General features: G+C 42.0%; 1 protein-coding gene across 1 annotated transcript in view; it reads left to right on the top strand.

Moving 5' to 3' along the window:
- The first annotated feature begins 8,019 nt into the window (after window positions 1–8,019).
- LOC126249172 (putative ammonium transporter 2) overlaps window positions 8,020–22,872 on the top strand; it is a 302,811-nt gene continuing 287,958 nt past the window's right edge. The window contains exon 1 of the mRNA XM_049950828.1: window positions 8,020–8,170. Coding sequence (XP_049806785.1) covers window positions 8,020–8,170 — 151 coding nt within the window. The remainder of the gene's footprint in view (window positions 8,171–22,872) is intronic.

The following is a 22,872-nucleotide window of genomic DNA, read 5'->3' as shown; positions in this document are numbered from 1 at the left end:
TACACCTAATAAAAGAAATAAACAAACACTTAGAGAGTAAAGGCTTAGAACTAATAGTGTAACACATAGACATTTTTACTTCCCTGTGTATATCTGCTCATCGTTTCACAAGATAATATTTTAATTATCAGGTCAGACAAATACGGAAATAATATGTAGAACAAGATCAAGGTATCCCATAACTACCTCACCAAAGTAAGAAGTTCAAGAAATGATGGCAACACACAGTGTAACTACCCATCGTTCTAAGAAAATAAATCAGTTCCGAAATGAAATGAGAGTCAAAATAGCGTACCTTCTTGATCTTGGGGTCTGCAGAGATATATGTGATCAGTGGCAGTTCCCATAGTGAGAAAGCGTGCTATGATGGTATATGCTTTACATCGAAGCACGATATCGTTCGTCACGTTTCCTGTAGGTTTTTCAGTCCCTTCGATTGTGTCGCCTTTCCCAAATTTTTACAGCTCGCTTTGCTCTGGTCTGAATAAAAGCAAGAACAGAGGTGACGCTGGCCTCGAGTCGCTGCACGGTGGTTTTTTTACAGCCAACTGGGCTACCTCCTTTGGACTTCAGTGCATTGCAGCTTTTATTGGTGACGAATGTAGCTGCAAGAGATAGCTTTGTGGTCTGCGCTACACGTATTGCTCAAATAGAGCCCTCTGTAACGGAAGAACCAACATTTCTCCCTCGCTTCTCTCTCGCTGAGATTTATTGGTGTATGGATACGGTGACCTGCAGTCGTTTCATACACGCCTGTTAGCGTTCCAGCGACTGTCGCTTCGTAAATAGACGCGCAGGCACAAACCGATACTATGAAAATATGTCATGAACATTCCATCTTGTACAGCACTAGGGAAGAGGAAATGGCAGATACTTTAGTAAGCACAAATAGTTCCCAATCCCCTCTGTTTGGCTGACGAAGCGTAGCGCCAGAAAAATTTGTTCTTATCGACAAATTAGAGTAATAAACCCAGAAATGTTCCAGGCAAAAGACGTTCGGTGTTGAAGTATTCAATGTTGTTAATTTTTTACTGTACTGTTCAAATGGTTCAAATGGCTCTGAGCACTATGGGACTCAACTGCTGAGGTCATCAGTCCCCTAGAACTTAGAACTAGTTAAACCTAACTAACCTAAGGACATCACAAACATCCATGCCCGAGGCAGGATTCGAACCTGCGACCGTAGCGGTCTTGCGGTTCCAGACTGCAGCGCCTTTAACCGCACGGCCACTTCGGCCGGCTGTACTGTTCATTTCCATAACGTTTATCCCGTCTAGTGCGGAGTCAGATTTTCAGGATTTGTCAAGTTTTATTTTATTGTTTAGTTTTGTGGCCCGACACCCTTCTTCACGGCACAGTCGTCTATGTAACCTAAGGGGGGGGGGGGGGGGGATGATGTGTGCGCCATCTGCCTGTGAATCGTGTAACCTTAGTTCCGCGTGTTATCGTATTTGAACAGTTTGTGTATTGTATCCTCTGAGGCGAAATTTGGGGGCCAGCCCAGCATTTTCCTGTCCACCTCAGTAGCTGAGTGGTCAGTGTGGTTGACAGCCATGCGGGTGGCCCGGGGTCGAATCCCGGTACAGCCAGGTAATTTTCCTCGGCTGGAGGACTGGTACAGGGTGCACTCAGCGCCGTGAGGCAACGACCGGGAGATCGATGTGGTGACCACATGCTCGTCCATAACGCATCCAGTGACGCCATTGGCAGAGCATGGCACGCAGGTCGCTAGGTCTCGTCTAGGGCCTGAGCACGGAACTTTACGTACTTTTCCAGCATTTGCCTAAACGAGCGTGGGAAACTGACTAAAGGCCACATTCAGTGGGTGGGTGTACCAGTCCGCGGTCGTTAATTCAACGTGCAGATTAGATACGGGGCTGTCTCGGCTCCAGACTCGCAGTCTAAGGAGCTGTGTGTTACACTACACGAGCAGACCACTTTCGTGCCTTCCTCTTATTTGACATTTTGAATCGGGATTCGTTTCCTCTAGTTTTCTGCACACTGAAGGCAGCGATTAGCAATAACAAACACTTACAGCCGACCCGCAGTCGCAACAGTGAGGCTAAATGGTAACTGCACTAAAATATTCTGGGCAATTTAGGTCCTACCTTTTAACTCGTCCTTAAAGTTTAAAAGAATTGGACGCATCGTTTTCGTGAAAATTAGCTCCTATAGTAGGTCTGGGGCACCCCTGTAGCTATCTTTGAAAGCGACTGGGCATTTATTCAGCCTGAACATTAATATGCTGAGAAAAGCACGTCGGCAACGTTGCCAGAATTAGCGACAAGCAGACTGAAGCAGAAAGGCATGTCCACTGTCCAGTCACATTAACGTGACCCCATGGCAAAAGCCTGTATAAACGCCTTTTGCAGCGTCGACCGCTGCGAGACGTGCAAGGAGAGAGTCAATATGGTTCTGGAAGGCACAGACAGGCATGTGGAGCCATGCTGACTCCAGTGCCGTGAGCTGCTGCACTAGGTTTCTCTGTTGAGGATTCATTGCACAGATTCTCGATTGGGCTTAAATCCGGGGAGTTCGGTGACCAAGGAAGTGTGTTAAACTGATCCTGATGCTCTTCGAACCACACACGTAGACTGCGAGCTATGTGACACGTTGTATTGTCCTGCTTGCATACTGAAGAAAAGCAAACTCCACGTAGGGACGCACCTGGTCCCCCAGGATAGATGCATGCTTGTGTTGATCCACTTACGTTCCAGAATGACAGGCTCACCCAAGGACTGCCACGAAAACATTCCCCAGACCATAAAACTCCTTCCTTCGGCCAGGACGCGCGGTGTTTGCTTTCAGAAGTTTCACGGCGAATATGCCAATCGCCATCTGTCTGATGGATCATGAAAAGTGATTCATATGAAAACGCTAATTGTTGCCACTCAGTGGACGTCCACTTACAGTACTGCTGTGAAAATTGCAGCCTCCGTTGCCGATGATCCAGGCGCCTGCTGCAGGGTGTCCACACACAGCAAAGTTCACTGAACGGTCGTTGAGGAGCCACTTTTTTTTAACCCCTTGGGTCATCTGCACGGTCAGTTGCTCAACAGTAGCACGGCTTTTCGCCCGTACACATACCCGGAGCCGTCGTCTCAGACCCGTCAACTACGGCCAGTAGTGCACCACAGTTACCTTGGGGCCGGTTTTAGCCACGGCGGCATACGAACAGTTTTACAAACTTAGCCGTTACGGGAATGCTTCTGCCATTGGCCCAAAAACCAATGAGCTTGGCCCGCATCTCGTGGTCGTGCGGTAGCGTTCTCGCTTCCCACGCCCGGGTTCCCGGGTTCGATTCCCGGCGGGGTCAGGGATTTTCTCTGCCTCGTGATGGCTGGGTGTTGTGTGATGTCCTTAGGTTAGTTAGGTTTAAGTAGTTCTAAGTTCTAGGGGACTGATGACCTAAGATGTTAAGTCCCATAGTGCTCAGAGCCATTTGAACCATTTTGAACCAATGAGCTTGCCTCTTGAACGACAGATAAATCGCTTCGTTTCCACATAACAACAACTACTGCACAATTTCGCGTCCCCCCTCCCCTCTCCTTAGCCCACCCCCCTACCCCCGACACGCTTCATATACCCTCGATTGTCAGTGCTGCCACCTTCTGCCTGTGAAGGGTTATCGCACTTTGACGTGAACATGTTGTTGTTGTTGTGGTCTTCAGTCCTGAGACTGGTTTGATGCAGCTCTCCATGCTACCCTATCCTGTGCAAGCTTCTTCATCTCCCAGTACTTACTGCAACCTACATCTTTCTGAATCTGCTTAGTGTATTCATCTCTTGGTCTCCCTCTGCGATTTTTCCCTCCACGCTGCCCTCCAATGCTAAATTTGTGATCCCTTGATGCCTCAGAACATGTCCTACCAACCGGTCCCTTCTTCTTGTCAAGTTGTGCCACAAACTCCTCTTCTCTCCAATTCTATTCAATACCTCCTCATTAGTTATGTGATCTACCCATCTCATCTTCAGCATTCTTCTGTAGCACCACATTTCGAAACCTTCTATTCTATTCTTGTCCAAACTATTTTTCGTCCATGTTTCACTTCCATACATGGCTACACTCCATACATATACTTTCAGAAACGACTTCCTGACACTTAAATCTATACTGGATGTTAACAAATTTCTCTTCTTCAGAAACGCTTTCCTTGCCATTGCCAGTCTACATTTTATATCTTCTCTACTTCTACCATCATCAGTTATTACCTAATTTAATTCCCTCAGCATCACCCGACTTAATTCGACCACATTCCATTATCCTCGTTTTGCTTTTGTTGATGTTCATCTTATATCCTCCTTTCAAAACACTGTCTATTCCGTTCAACTGCTCTTCCAAGTCCTTTGCTGTCTCTGACGTGAACATAGGCGATAGTAATATTAATGTGACTGGATCGGGTAGAACATCCACGCTGTCTACGACACATTTTATAACGACTACAGGCAATAGTGACAATGTACTACCGACGCAGAATTATAAGAATGTGGTCAGAAATCTTATTAGATGCGATATAAGCACAGAAATTCTTAATGCAATAAACCACAGACCATATATTCCATGCAAAAAGTAGCACAGGATACCCGTTAAAGCAAAACTACCATTTCGAGAATTATTCGTTATGATGGTTAGCATCCTCATCGTATTGCCATTCATCATACACTATGGGAGATAATTTGCAGACTAGAATCATCATTTGCAAACGCTTTAAATCATTAAGCGAAAATCCCCATTTCAATACTGTGGGCTGATGAGGCATTCTCAAATCTAATGGCAAAGTTAATGTTCATGATACTAACTATTGATCAAGAAAAAGCCCAACTACTTTCGTCAGCAAGGAACCAGCACATTTAGAGTTTAAGTAGATTGACTCTTCACCGATCAAGGTATTGTACCTCGTTGTTTCTCAACAATATAATGCTGAAAGGTACTCTTAAATTCTGCACCACTCACTGACGAAATTTTAAGAAGGCGTTCAATTAACAGCACGGTTCTTAATGTTGAAACAAAATGGATGGCCAGCACATTTTCCTCTGCAAGCATGCGCAGTGGAAATCATTTGTCTTTTTTCTGGCTGATGGATTGTGACTTGACCTCCATGGGTGCTAGACTTTACTACTTTTGATTAATTATTATGGTGACGTACCAAAGACACTGTGAATCAACAGTATACTACAGTAAGAAATAAAATGAAAGACCGTATGTTGGTGGCTTCCACCTGCAGAGATAATTTAAAGACGCAGCAGTCTTAGAACACCTGGGGGTCAACAAGATATCTTGCGAGTGTGGCCAGTCTTACGTTGAACAAACACTGTGGAATAACGCAGGAAGGAGTATGAGAAGTTTTATCGCCTACGCTACACTGAGATATCTGCTTTAGTTGAACATGCTTTACAAAATGGTCACCGGCTAAAATTTGACGAAATCTCTGTCGTGGCTCGCTCTAACGGCTTCTAGTACTGCGTAAAAAAGAAATCGTTTGCTTTTTATTTACGCTACTGGCCATTAAAATTGCTATAGCACGAAGATGACGTGCTACAGACGCGAAATTTAACCGACAGGAAGAAGATGCTGTGATATGCAAATGATTAGCTTTTCAGAGCATTCACACAAGGTTGGCGCCGGTGGCGACACCTACAACGTGCTGACATGAGGAAAGTTTCCAACCGATTTCCCATACACAAACAGCAGTTGACCGGCGTTGTTGCGATTCCTCGTGTAAGGAGGAGAAATGCGTACCATCACGTTTCCGACTTTGATGAAGGTCGGATTGTAGCCTATCGCGACTGCGGTTTATCGTATCGCGACATTGCTGCTCGCGTTGGTCGAGATCCAATGACTGCTAGCAGAATATGGAATCAATGGGTTCAGGAGGGTAAAAGGAACGCCGTGCTGGATCCCAATGGCCTCGTATCACTAGCAGTCGAGATGACAGGCATCTTATCCGCATGGCTGTAACGGATCGTGCAGCCACGTCTCGACTCCTGAGTCAACAGATGGGGACGTTTGCAAGACAACCACCACCTGCACTAACAGTTCGATACGTTTGCAGCAGCATGGACTATCAGCTCGAGGACCATGGCTGCGGTTACCCTTGACGCTGCATCAGAGACAGGAGCGCCTGCGATGGTGTACTCAACGACGAACCTGGGTGCACGAATGGCAAAACGTCATTTTTTCGGATGAATCCAGGTTCTGTTTACAGCATCGTGATGGTCGGATCCGTGTTTGGCGACATCGCGGAGAACGCACATTGGAAGTGTGTATTCGTCATCGCCATACTGGTGTATCGCCCGGCATGATGGTATGGGGTGCCATTGGTTACACGTCTTGGTCGCCTCTTGTTCGCATTGACGGCACTTTGAACAGTGGACGTTACATTTCAGATGTGTTACGACCCGTGGCTCTACCCTTCATTCGATCCCTGCGAAACCCTACATTTCAGCAGGATAATGCACGATCGCATGTTGCAGGTCCTTTCTGGACACAGAAAATGTTCGACTGCTGCCCTGGTCAGCACATTCTCCAGATCCCTCACCAATTGAAAACGTCTGGTCAATGGTGGCCGAGCAACTGGCTCGTCACAATACCCAAATTGCGAGAAAATGTAATCACATGACAGTTCGAGTATAGTATATTTGTCCAATGAATACCCGTTTATCATCTGCATTTCCTCTTGGTTTAGCAATTTTAATGGCCAGTAGTGTACGTGAAGTGTGTTCTTTACTATGTCTAGTGAACTGCAGGTTGTCGTTGTGGAAAGGAATGAAAGTGTAGACGTGAACTGTGGTATCGGGTTGAAGCTGCATGGGCAGCTATACTTGTACACGCCATCCAAGCTCTGTTTGACTCAATGCCCAGGTGTATCAAGGCCGTTATTACGGCCAGAGGTGGTTGTTCAGGGTACTGATTTCTCAGGATCTATGCACCCAAACTGCGAGAAAATGTAATCACATGACAGTTCGAGTATAGTATATTTGTCCAATGAATACCCGTTTATCATCTGCACTTCTTCTTGGTGTAGCAATTTTAATGGCCAGTAGTGTACGTGAAGTGTGTTCTTCACTATGTCTAGTGAACTGCATGTTGTCATTATGAAAAGGAAAAAATGTGTAGACGTGACAAAAGGGAAAAATGTGAAACTGGAAGAAGCCTGAAGTTACTTGACATAAAAAAATGAATATCGCAGATGTCGTTTGTACAGTTGAACAACAATCCGCAATTTGAGACGCCAGTTCTGAAGCTTACAGTAATAAACAACTAAAACTAAATGCTTGGAATGAAATTGTTTGTACATTCCTACCGGATTTTGAGCTGAAGAACATGACCCTGACGGATCGATGTAATAGACACGCGCTGCCACGACTCTGCGCCACCAGTGGTGGCTGGGCACGGCAGCCAATTTGTGGCGGCTCCACCGGCTGCCCTAATATAATAGGCTCTTTAACAATCAATTCCCAATGACGAGCAGCGCCACCGGATGGGCGGCTGGCTACGCTGCCTGGCGGCCTAGTGTAATAAAGGCCTAACATATGTTATGATCTAGATTCCCTTCAAACGGTACGTTTCCATATAAGGATTTAAAAGGAAATTAAAGCTTATTCATTATCTCCAAGCTACTAACCGAAAGACCGCGTTCCAGAATATTTACTGCACGACCTACATTTCAGTAGTTACCAAGTCCTTTGTGCGACTGCAAGTAAACAAATTAAATTTGTACGGGAAACCTTGTTTGTCGGAACAGCCTGTCGTTACTCCTAAAGCGAGAGTCATTGATCTGACAGGCTCAAAGGGAAGTTGATTTACGTTTGAGATTTACGTTTGAAAGAGCCCACGTAAGACACTTGCATCCAACCACCCTGACAACAGTTTCATACCAGTCGTGGAACATACACGTTCAGTAGCATAAATGAAATTAGCTCATGCCAGTAGTACTGTTCCTAATTAGGATATCTAAGTTAAAACATTTAAGATAAACTTGTCGTGAGATTTATTTCTCTCTCTTTTCTATACATGCAATGGAGACGAATGAGACACCTTGTGATTTTGTTGATCGAGCTTATCGGAGCAACTCCAGCCACGCGGGCATTCCCGGCATATATAACCTGACTAAGGAGGACGCTAACTGGCTTCTCACTTCGTCTTTCATCATCTTCACCATGCAAACAGGTAAGGCCCAGCGCAAAACAAATTATCTGTCCATTTCTTAATGTTTGATGCCTATAAAGGCACGTGTTGCAGTAATAACAAAAAGGTAACCGATTTTAATTTAGCGTATCTTAAATCGAAATTTTCTGTAACGATCACTTTAGTAACAAAAATGGCGAAAATCAATGTAGTGAACTGAATTTTTGCTAGCAAAGAATTTATTCATTTTTGAACTTAGATGTTTTCACAACCCAACGAATAATAAATTAATGAAATGACTTCCTTGTGGCCAGTTTCAGTTGATTTACTCTGCTAATATAATGGGCATATTCTAAATCCTTTCCCGAAGATTGTAACTACGCCAGTCAATGATACGGCAAGTATCATTTTGTTGAATATGTATACAGTTATCAACTGAAACAAGCTGCATGCTCGAAATTTCGTTGCCTAATTCTTTCATTTATTCCTTACCAAACTCAATTACACTTTATGTTGAAATTAGGTTAAGAAGCTCACGATAAAGTACATATTCAGCTTCAAAAGGAGTTCTTTTTATTGATCCCGAATTCAGAAAAACACACACGTCTGACAACTATCAGTAGTATACTTTTATCATCACAGTATACCCATCTACATACAAAAGGTTGTGGTGACAGCCATGGAGGATGATTACCTCTGTTCTAGCAAAATACTTTATGGTAACTACAAGTGGCTGTTGGATTTGTGTTTTTTTCTGTTGAGTAGTTCAAGAAATGTCAGAGACACTTTCTAAGAAGTGTTCAGCCTTACACTAAGGAAACCCACACCAGAGTTGTTCCCCATCCTGAGCTTCCAAGTGAGTGCTGTGTAGCTTAACAACTACGACGGATTTTCGGTACACAAATTAATTAACTCGGCGCGTTTCTTTCGAGCTGCCATGAACATATTTATTTGTTTCTAGTTATAGCCTGCTAGTATGATATTCACTGTGAGATTAATTAACAGTACATGTGGTGCCAGCGAGAAAGCTTATAGCGAACAAGTATATTAATGGGCCGATTTCATTGGTAAACTTCACTAAAACTATAATAGTTCCATGTTCCCTTTAAATAGCATCTGAAAACAGCGTTCGCTGTCAGTGTCGCCAAAACTACTAGAATTCATTTACAAAACGTAGCGTAAGTATCCGACAGTACTACGAAAGAGGAAAGGGAAGAAAGCTATTGTTTTCATTTGTTTCACCAGCTAAATCGGTACTTCAAGAATCGAATAAACATATTATGTTTGCATAAATATCTGTGTAACTGCAATACAAAGTATAATTACACTTGTGCTGACAACTGCCATAGGCTAATCGAGATTGGATAATGCCGGTAGAGCATGGTGATGCAATTTCTGGAGAAACTGTTGAGTTCTCTCGTGAAGTCGTTGTCGATACCAATGGCGATGATTAAAATGGACGTACAACAGAAAATTTGAAAACAAGTTACAAGAGTACCAATAACTTGAGGAAATGAAACACATAATGTGAACGTCGTACTTCTGTACAAAGCTGACATACAAAACGGCGGTGCTGCCATTTGTATGCGTCGGACAATTGTATAGTTGAGAGCAAGATGACAGTTGGTGCTCTGAAGGTGACAACAGACAGCTGGGACAGTCAGTCTGGCTGAACGTTATCTACACATCACTTAACGCCAGCACTGCGACAGGGGGCTGTTGAAAAATTAGACGTAGGCCAAACTCAAAGATGGTTCGCTCGAGAAGGCACATCCTTATATTGTTTATAGACAGTGTTAACACTTTCCAGCTAAGGGCGTCGGCATTCTGAAAGTTCATTGAAGGACGGCCACGGGCGCCGATGTCTCACTCTCTCGTGAGCGATTGAAACAAACATAGTTTCTGTGTTAGAGGGGAAACACTCTTCTGCGGTGAATTAAATAGTTCAGTATGTCTAGTGACAGGTATGTTGCCTGAATTCGTACTGAGCGTCGGCGTCACAGTCAAAAACAGTGTGGGCAAGAAGCGCGGTACGACTTTAACTGATGGGGGCGAGATCATGATTGCCCAACGCACGGTAAACTCAGTAACCGAGATTGTTCAAGCACTTGACTTTTCACTTGCCAGTGTATCCAGGATGTGTCGGGAGTACCCCGTCTTGGAGAAAACCGCCGCTAGAGAATTCACTTGCCGTCCACAACCATCTTCACGCTACAGGATACAGAAACCATCGTCCCCGAAGTGTGCCTCTGCTCAACGCTCCTCACAGGGCGCAGTGATTAGAACGAGCGATAGACGACTCACTTTGAAGCTTAGAAGCATGAAAAAGTAGGCTATAGTGACGATTCACGATACATGTCGGTCTACTCTGATGGCACTCTACGAGTACAGGGAGACGTCGAAAACCAAATGAGATGATGCGTTCTGCCTGACAAAATGGCAGATGGTCGAGGTGCTATCGTATGCGGGATGTTGAAATGGGATGAACTAGTGTCTTGATACGTTTACCATCGTCTCTTACCGGCAAACAATACAGGAAGCTACTCTTCGAGACTGTACACTCGTCTGTTCAGTTACTATCAGGGGACCTCTAACTTCAAAATGTGCATCCACGTTCCCATCGCTCTCTGATTGTGTCAGAATCATTTCCATACCAACATATAAATATGGTGGTGCTTGTATGGTCACCCAAATCATTTGCCTTCAGTTCTGTTGAGCATTGAACGCAAATGATTTGGGTGACTATACAAGCACCACCATATTTATATCAGAGAGCGATGGCATCGTGGATGCACATTTTGAAGTTAGAGGTCCCCTGATAGTAACTGAACAGACGAGTGTACAGTCTCGAAGAGAAGCTTCCTGTAGTGTTTGCCGGTAAGAGACGATGGTAAACGTATCAGGACACTAGTTCATCCCATTTCAACATCCCGCATACGATAGCACCTCGACCATCTGCCATTTTGTCAGGCAGAACGCATCATCTCATTTGGTTTTCGACGTCTCCATGTACTCGTAGCGTGCCATCAGAGTGTGGACGCCGTTATGTGAAATGTGAGTTTGCTCGATAAGCTCCGACAGTGAAGCCTGTCTCATGATGCAGTGCAATATGTTGCACTCTATAAGTCTATCTATCGTGAGTTTATATTTCGCGTTGAGGCTCGGAAAATGAAGACAGATTTCAAGGTGGTCTAGAGATCGTTTACTGAGCTGGCTTAGACCACACTGTCTTCTACGTGCTAGGGATCAAAGATGCTCGTAGTGGAGACTTTATTTCCAGCGGTCAGTAACACTTAATAGTTCTCTACCCACATTACAATCTATTTCTTCCATCGGTGACAAGCTGGCACAAGTAGGTCGCTTTACCGTACAGTTCACAGTTTCGTGTTTAAATAACTTTCAGTGCTTTAGTCGGTCATGGGACTTGTATGAAACTTGTCTAGCGCTGAATATTATATCACCATTTTCTCGATTTTGTCTGAAGCCATTCGGTAAGTTTTAACAAGTTAAACAATCTTAAATCGATTTTTTCCATTGGCTAAGGACGAGGATATGTTGCCACATAGAGCTCTATCCCATATCTGAAATTGCTGATGATTATAGTACCTCTGAAATTAAATGGGAGCTCTCCGACTCACCATATATGTAGTGTGTCGTAGAAAGCGGAGATGGCGATTGTATCTTTCAACACGATCGAGCATCTGTTCGTAATGCACGGCCTGTGGCGGAGTTGTTACACGACAGTAACATCCCTGTAATGGACTGTCCTGCACAGAGTCCTGATCTGAATCCTATAGGACACTTTTGGGATGTTTTGGAACGCCGACTTCGTGCCAGGCGACACCGACAGACATCGATACCTCTCCTCAGTGTAGCACTCCTTGAAGAATGGGCTGCCATTCCCCAAGAAACCTTCCAGCACCTGATTAAACGTATGCTTGCGAGAGTACAAGCTGTCATCAAAGATAAGGATGGGCCAACACCATATTGAATTCCAGCATTACGGATGGAGAGCGCCGCGAACTTGTAAGTCATTTTCAGCCAGGTGTCCGGATACTTTTGATCACATAGTTTATCACGTGATACAGTACATCTCAATGTATTATCATGTTCAAAAGTATCCGAACGACCTGAATTGCCTTCCGCCTGATTTCCATGCAGCCCACATAACGTAACTGTCTTGCACGTCCCCTGGACAGTCGTTGACAATACAAAATGGATACCCCACGTGACCTATAGAGAACACTGGTCTTTGTCGCACTCAGTCCAGATGTAAATTAACACCACGATACTGCAAATACTATGATACGCGGTATTAGATATGAGACAGTCCTTAAAGCTTGTAAACCCGACTTTATGACAATAAGTGAAATTTCCACACTCATCAGAATCTGAGACAGCTAACTCTATGACATAAATCATTCAGTAATCGTTAGACAAAATTAACTATTTCTATGGACAAGAGCTTTTGAGATAATATCTGGATTCCTCAAGTTCTAGGACAGTTCGAAGTACGTTTGCTCTCTAAAACCTTTTCTCACACCTGCTGGACCTCGTACCTATGGCAAGTGGTGTTGTATATGTTACCGGCCAAACCCGATTTTAGGATGAACTGGTTTCGCCTAGGTCAAACTCGTTCATCCTGTTACCGATAAGATAAAACAGTTTAGTCTAGGTCGATTCTGTTTGTCCTAGTTAGAATTTACATGCTTTAGGATAAACTGATACGTTCTAGTCTGAACTAATTTTGCCTAGTCGAAACACATGTCGCTCCCTATACGAACGGGGAATCCCCGAATCATCTCTGGCTCGGGCCTCGCGCCTCTCAACTGCTCTTCGCTCACACTGTTCTTTGTTTTGAACGGTATTTTACATCGACGAGTGAGCGTGTTAAGTTGCTGGTTGCGTTTAAAACATTTTATTACAATCCTTGTATAATTATTGTGAAGCGTTTCATCATGGACGAGCCTTCGTAGATAAGAAAATCAAAAGCTGTGGAGAGAAAAGTTTCTGGCGGAAATTTTGCAGAGTGAAAACAAAAAGTCTTCTCATTATAATGTGTTATCAGGAGACGACTATGTGGATTTGGTTAAACAAGTAGAAGACGCGGAAAAGTTGGAAAAAAGAACATCATTACAAAAAAAAAGACTGATACGATTTCCTGTTTTGAAAACTGTTGATGCGAAAAAACTCATTTCACGGAGTGAAGGGTATATGAAATACTTTGTTCCAGCTGGTGAACATTATGATGTGACTGACGCAGCTCATGTAGCTGTGGGTCATGGTGGTCGCGATAGGATGTCAATCGAGACATCAAAAAAAATATGCCAATATCACAAAGGAAATGACATGCCTCTGTTTATCAATGTGTGATGCTTGTCAACAAAAGAAGACAAAAAAAAGAGGGCTAGTTTCAAAGCCAGTTCTCCATTCGGTAATGAATAGCAAATGCCAAGTCGATTTGACTGATTTCCAAACACAACCAGACGGAAATTTAAAATTCATTTTAGTTTACCAAGACCATCTCACAAAATTTGTTCGCCCTCGTGCGTTAACATCAAAGAAGGCTGAAGAAGTGGCTTAAAAATATGATAAGTTCTTGGCTAAAGGACAACAATTCGACGAAGCGGTCGGAAGGATTAAGGTATGTTCAATTCATGAAAAATCGAGCTTACCACTCTGCATAAAACAATCACCTTACAAAGCATTGTAGGCGAATTAGCGACTAGACATAATTTTTCTACACCTTGGAAAAGTGAGTTCCCCAGTTTTCCAACAACTGTGAGTAGATCTTCAAACGACTACGGCCCTTTGACCTGAAGAAGTAGTAAGTCGTACGCAATACCTATTGACGTCGGTGGATTGACAGTTTAGGTGCGTCCAGAGCACTTGGTGTTTTTCTTGCGAATAATCCAGGGTCCTTTTGTCCAAAGAAAATGTTCTGGAGTTTAGTGGTAAAGGTAATTGCGGGTGGTGATATTATCATTACACAAATAAAAAATGCCGTGAGTTTGGAGTTCCTATGGAGGTCAGCAGCAGCTTCGTATCCCACCTGAAAGTACACCAAGTGCTCTCTCGGTAAAATGACAGGCAGCCGCTCGATCATACAAGATCGGTAGAAAAGTCGGCGTTCGTGTTAACGTCACATAACCTCTGGTAGACCCACATAACGACAGCTCAAGTAAACGTTCTCTCCCCCAACACTGGGTCTGAACGCAATCGTAACGCCGCGCAGTCATGTCCTTTATATACGGATTTGTGCAATTATTTAACTGTTTGATTAAAGAACAAGGCTCAAGACTGATATGAGACAGGTGTTTTCTACTGATAATTCACGGATTATCACTGATAAGTGATGGATCCGTCAACGTGACGCTATTATTGCGTCGTCTATAAACAGGTAGCCATTAACATTTAAATTATTTTGCTCCTGAAAGCCTTTTAGGTACTTTTAGATACATTTTTGTTCCTACGTGAGTGGACTGGAATGATAGTATCGAAAGATGCATGTACTGTGGATTCCTGAATAACTTCAAAGAGTTCAGGGTCTGTTTCGTTAGTTGGAACGTCTACACAAATTAGAGTCTACATCCTCAACTGATCGTAATTCATCTTCATCTGACGGAATGCGCAGAATGTGTGAATGAAGGAGACCTCTTTTTTAAAGTTCAGTAACACAAGAATAACCAATGCCAGCCCCTAGTATATGTTATTTTAAAAGATCGTCCAACACCTCTTCCAGTTTTAAATGAAGACCCCAGAAACTAACTCAGGTCTATGTTCAACCCTTTCACATGGTTTCGGTTGAGAGGTAATTTCAGTGCACTTGCGGTTGCAAGTAATTCTAAGAAACAGATCAGGCTTCGCTAGGAGGGCAACAATGGCCATAGCATCCTGATAATTTGGAAGCATACTTTGAGCGTCGCGAGTATAAGTTGTAGGAAGAAGAACTCCTCTTCGTTCAGCATCGGTGTTAAGAAGGTCCATCAAACCTCCGTAACTATCAGCTCTGAGTTCCTTTTGGTGGAATGGAATGAATGCCAGGCTGGAGTATTGTTGGTTTTGCAGCTACTTTCTCTTTATGAGGACAGAGATATGCCCTTTCACTTTTATTGTTGTGGCAAATGTGATTGATTCCTCAGAAACCAACTAATACAGATGTGAATATGGCCTCTAGCAGCCGAATAGGTCGTGACCATATGAAACATTTCACAACAAATTTTCGTCGTAAGATAGATACACAATGAAGTTGCACTTTCAGATGAATTTTAATGATGATGGTAGAGTCTGTGCTTCAAAGATTCTCATGTCATTTGCTCCACAAGCAATTGCTACATAAGGAACGTTGCCATCCCTGCATCGAAATTCTATGACACACGCATTAGCAGGTACTAAGTTCTCACATCCTCCCACACTCGGCATCCCCAAAACAAGCAGTTCTGATATAATATAGTAGAAACGCTGTGACACCCTGTATAAACATTAATATCTTTATATATATATATATATATATATATATATATATATATATATATATATATATATATATTCTTTGCAGTCTCAGATTTACTGTTATGCAGTCTCTGACTGCACTAGATTTTCCGTATTCCTAACATTGCTTTTATCATTCAGTGTGTACTTTTCATATCTATACAAATCTGTCTCCATCCCGTCCTTAAACTTCTTGAACTTGCTCTCCCTATGGATTTTTCTACCATACAGGGAGAATCAAGAAATCCTTCACATTCCCTCTTGAGAATAATTACACTTTTGATTCTTAGATGGTTATATGTTACACATCTTTGACTAAAGCACCTGAAAATTCGAATCAATTCTCGAAACGTTGTATCCCAGTGATAAAAAGTTATACATTTGGTCGACCCAGACAAGTACACGTTGGGCGATGCATCACTTCTAGATTGGAACACATACTGTTATGCTTATCAGGCAGGTAATTTGTAATGACTGGTGAACTATCTTAATATACAGCCATACTCTTCTGCACATTCCATGTGCTTTCCCCCTACAACAATAAAATTATCAGTTTTAATGTTCTGGTCAGCTAGATTTATCACGTATCCTCCTTTCCTGTTTCTCATGTTTCATTAGTTTTAGGGCGGTAAGGCTAGCAGCACCTACCACACGAATCAAAAACCTCATGAACCAAGCAATCATGCTACGAAATTTTTTCCATAGTTTCAACATGTATTCTAATTTCATAGGAGTCATAACTGGAAGTGATGTCATAATCTCGTGACCAACTTATAAGCTCATATTACTTCCTAGTAGACAAATTACGGAACTAAATATGCATGATTTAAAACGTAATGGCTTACGTCTTCTCGGTAGATTGGTTCCTTTAGATATCAGGAAGACGATATTTGTTCTATATCTTTGCCAACAAGACAGACAGGCCTCTCCGTTGTTACACAGATGTATAGCTATTATTTGCATTCCCACATTTACCGTCATGAAGAAGACTCTTATTGCATGTTTCCATATCCTTAACGCTAGGGAAGGTGGAGCATTTGCCACTCGTAGTTGCAACTGATAACCATAAATAATAAATATGTTCCGCTGTATCATCATCTTACTCAGTCTTGGTTCAATATCAAGTGTATGAGCCCAGTAACTAGGCTGATGAATCGATTTCAACATAGAGGAATAGCCAGTCATCCACTTCCTCCCACCATTTAGAAAATATTCTGTTAAATCTACATTCTTGTAATGCATGTGGTTCCCACATTGATTTTGAAATGTAATTTGCTTATGAATAGACAGTCATCCAGATGTGCGACATGGAATTCCACCAAGACATAGTCTACATTTGGAATGTCAGTATGGCTGTTTGGTAGTTCGTGTAATCGATTTGCACATTAAATAATGAAAACTATAGACATGCAGAATGTAGTTTTTATAACCCCTTATTGGGCCTGATTGTCTGGAATGTGTATACTTCAATTCCCTAGAAGACGCTGGTTTATATCCCACATCAGTCTGTTTCAGTATTTGTCTATGTGCAGGATGAACACTGGAATGTGTTTTAGCATAGCAATATGACCAGAATGTCTACCAATAATAAATGATTTTTGTTGATGATATACTTAGCAATATTTACAATACATTTCCAGCTATAAGATTCTGTTGTGGTGTAAATTGGTATGCCTCCATTCCTTTGGTAAACCACTGTTTCTAGACACAGGAATATACGGTGGGAAACTATTCTTACATAGAGTAGTTTTATTATTGTGGAGTTTGATCTGGGTAAGATAACATTCATTTGGCCTCTGAACGCTTAGTATTCTCTCTCAATGCGTAAGAGCAACAAGTCATCTGTTTTTGGAAACGTAAAAAAATGTTTGGATGCAATATAAAGTAGAATGATTTCATAAACGAAGAGGGGTACACATGAATCATGTATTGACACTACTACCACAGATGAAATCATGAAAAGTTCGGTGATAGGCAATAAAAGTGCTCTGCGCACAACGTGAGTAGCACACATTTTATCTACATGAAAGGTTAATAACTAATATCATTGATCGACATTTTCCTAAATTTAAGTCATTTTTTTGGTTGTTCACTCCAACAGTTTAAGTGACAGGAAATTTAGTGTTTTCGACACATATACAACAGACTGATTTTGGAGAAGAGAGAACGCACATTGGAGAGACAGCACTAACACCACTCATATCATATTGTCACTTCATAGTGAGTTATGGAAGTTGCCGATGAATCAACAGAACCACCTGGAAGCGATAGCTGATGGCCTATGAACACCTCTCATTGTCCTATAGTTTTAATGTGTAATATTTTACTGTAATATATTATTGTTTTTTTAAATAAACAAATAAACTCTTGCTACAAAGTGGAAACGGTTAACTTTAAAATGAGTGATCTAATGAAATATTGTAACAGTCTCAAGTAAGCGATACGCGTCTAATGCAAACTGTTATCTGCCTGTCTACAAGCCGGCCGCGGTGGTCTCGCGGTTCTAGGCGCGCAGTCCGGAACCGTGCGACTGCTACGGTCGCAGGTTCGAATCCTGCCTCGGGCATGGATGTGTGTGATGTCCTTAGGTTAGTTAGGTTTAAGTAGTTCTAAGTTCTAGGGGACTTATGACCACAGCAGTTGAGTCCCATAGTGCTCAGAGCCATTTGAACCATTTTGCCTGTCTACAGAGTTAATAATTTAACGTAAATATCGATTACGCAAATTTATACTGTCGGTGTACTATTATAAAATAATGTATTCTGAGACTTTACTGCAGAGAAAATGAAACTTCTGAGAATGCTGATGCTGATGTTATCGATTCCTGTCATAGTGATGCTGATTGCTGACGTCAGCGATTTTAGCCAGAGTTCCCACTGCTCTCCTACTGCTATACGCCATTACCTATTAAATCATATATATATCTAGTTCTGTGATTTGTCTACTGGAAAGTAATACGAACTTATAATTTGGTGACATGACCATGATGTCACTTCCGATCATGACTCCTAAGAAATTAGGCTATATACGCATGCTACAGATCAAAACTAAATCACATAATTTGATTGGTCAGTTCGTGATGTCTTGGATTTGTGTTAGGTGCTGATCTAACGCTACAACCAATAACGTTAGATGTGAAAATGTGCCGCAGTTCCACCATGTTACGCTAGCCTCAATATGTTGTCTTAAAATATCCGTGATTACGCATCGTGATCGACCTAATCAATAATTACTTATCAACTGCATAACAGATTTTGAGAATTGAATCAAATTCTCAAGTGCGTTTTTCGTTGTGTGTCACATAAAAACACATTTGGGTTACGGGATTTGCTCGTCAGCCTGAAACGCTTACCAGGTTGGTTTAATATATGATGGAGTTTAATTCAATTATCGGGCAACCTATTTGAAACGTATGTTTCCTAAAAATTACCCAGTAGAGTGCGAACTATAAGGGGAAGTCATTATATGCAAGGATTATACACATCCTCCAAACGGGTAAAACCATAAAAAAACAGTAGTAATATCACATCTACAGACTTCTCCATGCAGCAGTATCGCCCACTGAACTTGACTCCGATATTAGCCGATATGTGCTTCGTCTTCAATGACACTGTCGTAGACGTGACGTTGTCAGAGCTCTAACGATACATGACAACCACGAGAAGAGGATTCGGGGTACATCTTAACATCCAATACTTTAAACCTGATTATTTTATCTGTAGTGGAGGGATATCATGAGTACATGTAGGAATGTATTTGTAATTAAATAAAGCATTTGTTTAATACAAGATATCGACATATTTTGTAAATAAGACTGTAAGGGCGAGTCAAAGAGCTCACAGACGAGTTCTACAAAATACATGAGCCATGTAATAAACATAATTTCAGAACTTATTAAGGTCGCCTGCAAACTACATTCAGTGGCTGCTATTGGTAGCACACAAGCCTCTCTATATCCAGGCCTTGGTTGTGCTGCTGAGCATTGTCTTTTAAGAAGTGGTATGTTATCTGCAGAAGGCAGGTGTGCGCCTTGTGCCGGGAAGAGGAATTATAGACCGTCAATCAGAGCGGCACAGATCGGAGATTCCCCATCTATCAGTTTCGTGTAGGACGTTTTTGCGTAAGTTGCTGGCAACCATGTGTATGTGTTGACGTTGCGGCGGTTATTCGCCCAGCTAGGTGCTTGATATATACGCAAGGTACAAAGAAGTTGTGCTTCTCAGACGGAAGTATCTATGGCTGAGAGCGTCGTACGCGAGGCAGCGGCAGTGGCTGCTGGGTGCGTTACGTGCTAGTACCACCACTTAGTAAATAGCCATAGTTTTATTTACTGCACTGTTTGTTACTTCTATAGCCAATTATTTTTGTGCATTTTCTTGAAAAAATGAGAGACAATCAGTCAAAATAATGTAAATAGCGATACAGGTTCTCAAATTGGGTTCCTTATGTCATTATTTTTCTTAACAGTGAAACATCGCATATTAATAGTGCAGGAAAAATGTAGGCTCTTTATTTAGCAAGTGGGTATTTGTTGTTAAATAATGCATTCAGTAATTTATAAAACATTCAGGCCTCTTGTATGTGTTTTGGAGTGCTGGTAGGGGTTATGCGTTGTTGTGCCTACAGAAACATCATGACATCGTTAAACTATACATAATAAAAAGAAAAACCCGCAGCCGTCGTTTTGATGTGCTTCTATTATATTGAAACCAGTTTCGGTGACTCAGTACACCCTCTTCGGTTCAAAAATGGTTCAATGGCTCTGAGCACTATGGGACTTAACTGCTGTGGTCATCAGTCCCCTAGAACTTAGAACTACTTAAACCTAACTAACCTAAAGACATCACACACATCCATGCCCGAGGCAGGATTCGAACATGCGACCGTAGCGGTCACGCGGTTCCAGACTGTAGCGCCTAGACCCGCACGGCCACTCCGGCCGGCACCCTCTTCGGGCCTTAACTGACGCTGAGGGGGTGAACTCTAATCATATACACTATCCCCTCACTGGCCAACATCTATGAACGGGCTTCCGTAGAATTCTGTAACAGTGATGTTGTGTCTGCAACCATCAACACAACATCGCTGTTACAGTATTCCACCGAAGCCAGTCATCACAACCGTTCAAAATTGTTAAGTTTTCCGTGGTTTCCCTAAATTACTTCAGTTGATTCGTGGGATGATTTGTTTAACAAGGCTATTGGAAATTTGTCTCCCAGTCACGTACTTCTCTTATGATAACAATATGAACGGGATATCGAACACTGAATGTACTTACCCATCATAAACCATGACACCTAAACCAAAACACTTAGTCTCTGGAATTATAGTCCGCGTGAATTGTAACGCTTTCTTTTAGACCGTTGACTCCTGATTGACCAAATTTGCACTATGGCGGATGTGAGTCATGCCAGGGGCGACTAAGCATTGCTAGTCTTGAGACGAATCAGGTGTTCTCTCCGCCATTTTTTGTATACCTATTGACACACAGCTCCAGACAAAAGCATCGAGGACACTGTGTCTTGGTACGTTCACACCGTGCAGTACACCACATCTTGAGTCTTTGCAGTATCTTTGCGGGAACGAAACGACTGTAATCAATTGTACAACATTATATGCATTTGCCCTTTTAATATTTTCTAACATCGGTACTGCATATTTTCTCAGGGAAAATTAACTGATTTATTTCGATGTTTGGGGACCCATAATTTTCATGTCATGTTTATTTATCTTCTTTTATTATGAAAGGCTACTCAAAGTAAGTGATTATTCAGTCTTAGTTAAATAGTAATTATTTGATACAAAATATTCTTCTGAAGCATTACTTGTGTTTGAAAATCGGCATGTCTTGTACTCTATGAGTTATCGGTGCGAAGTTCATTTATCTTTGTTTACTGTTTTCTCTGGCTAGTAGTAGTAGTGGAGAGTTGGATGTAAGCTGTGATGGAAGGAAGTCGAAATCTAGCTCGTCCCTGACATACTCCAGTGGATTATACTGTTAATGTTTCATGAAGTACGCATGAAGTATATTGTGGTTATTTAAAAGCGAAGAATATATAGCAGAGTAACTTTATGTGGTGTTTCATTACAAAGAAGCCCACTTAATACCTGTTTACGTCATTTTAAGAGCACAGCTAATCAGCGTTATTGATGACTTGACTGAATGAAGGAATTATGCCGCAATACTAACTTCAAGAAGAAGATTGCTCTTAAATGCTTTCAAAACCCAGGAAACCTCTCGGCTAAATCATATCCCGTTTATTTTCAGGACAACGAGCAACAACTACTACTACTACTACGACTACTCCTACTGCACTGAGCAGAGAAACGAGTATTATTTCAGTTACCGACTTTCTACATCGAGCAGTGTTAATGAAAGTAGTTCTAGGTCCCGAGCCCTGCAATTAATCTTAATCAATTCTATGTCTGCAAACTACCGACATAATTCTGTCTATACTTTATTTCGTCAGTTATTTAATAATATTTCAGTTTGAGGCAGGACAGTGTTCCATTAGACACTGAAAAGTACAAATGAAAGGTAACTACAGTGAAATATTGATTTGCTTGCCATACAAAATCGTGTTATTTTCATATATAGTATCATTCGTGTCAGTTTTCGCAATTTTCGTGTGATACTTCGTATCTAATTGACAATGTAAACAGAGAGCTGTCATTTCACCGAAAGAGCTTTCAATTCTCGCGTGCGTACTGGCAGTGATTTCGGTGAAAGATAATGTCGCTCAACCAGTGTACCAGTGGCATAGCTATAAACTAAAATATTGACTTAGGATTCTCTGTGAATGAAATTCTTTTTAGCTTCAATTAACAATGTCACCCCAGATCTTTTTTTTTTTTTTTTAAATGCTCGCGATCAGATTTATTTATTCTGGTGCGCTTTTTCTAAGTCCAGGCGGACCTCAAAAATGGTTCAAATGGCTCTGAGCACTATGGGACTTAACTTCTGAGGTCATCAGTCCCCTAGAACTTAGAACTACTTAAACCTAACTAACCTAAGGACGTAACACACATCCACGCCCGAGGCAGGATTCGAACCTGCGACCGCAGAGGTTGCGTGGTTCCAGACTGTAGCGCCTAGAACCGCTCGGCCACTCCGGCCGGCGGCGGACCTCAACCAAGTTATTTGTTTCATGTTCTCTTGCCCACTGTCTCTCTTAACGTTTTTGCCTTGCAGAAATACTTTCAAGATAGCTTCAGAAGATATAATTCTTTCTGAAGAGACGTATCAAGTCAGT

The sequence above is a fragment of the Schistocerca nitens genome, chromosome 3 (genome assembly GCF_023898315.1).
Source record: "Schistocerca nitens isolate TAMUIC-IGC-003100 chromosome 3, iqSchNite1.1, whole genome shotgun sequence".
NCBI lineage: Eukaryota > Metazoa > Arthropoda > Insecta > Orthoptera > Acrididae > Schistocerca > Schistocerca nitens.
Note: the sequence above shows the minus strand (reverse complement) of the source record. Positions and strands in the feature narration are given on the sequence as shown.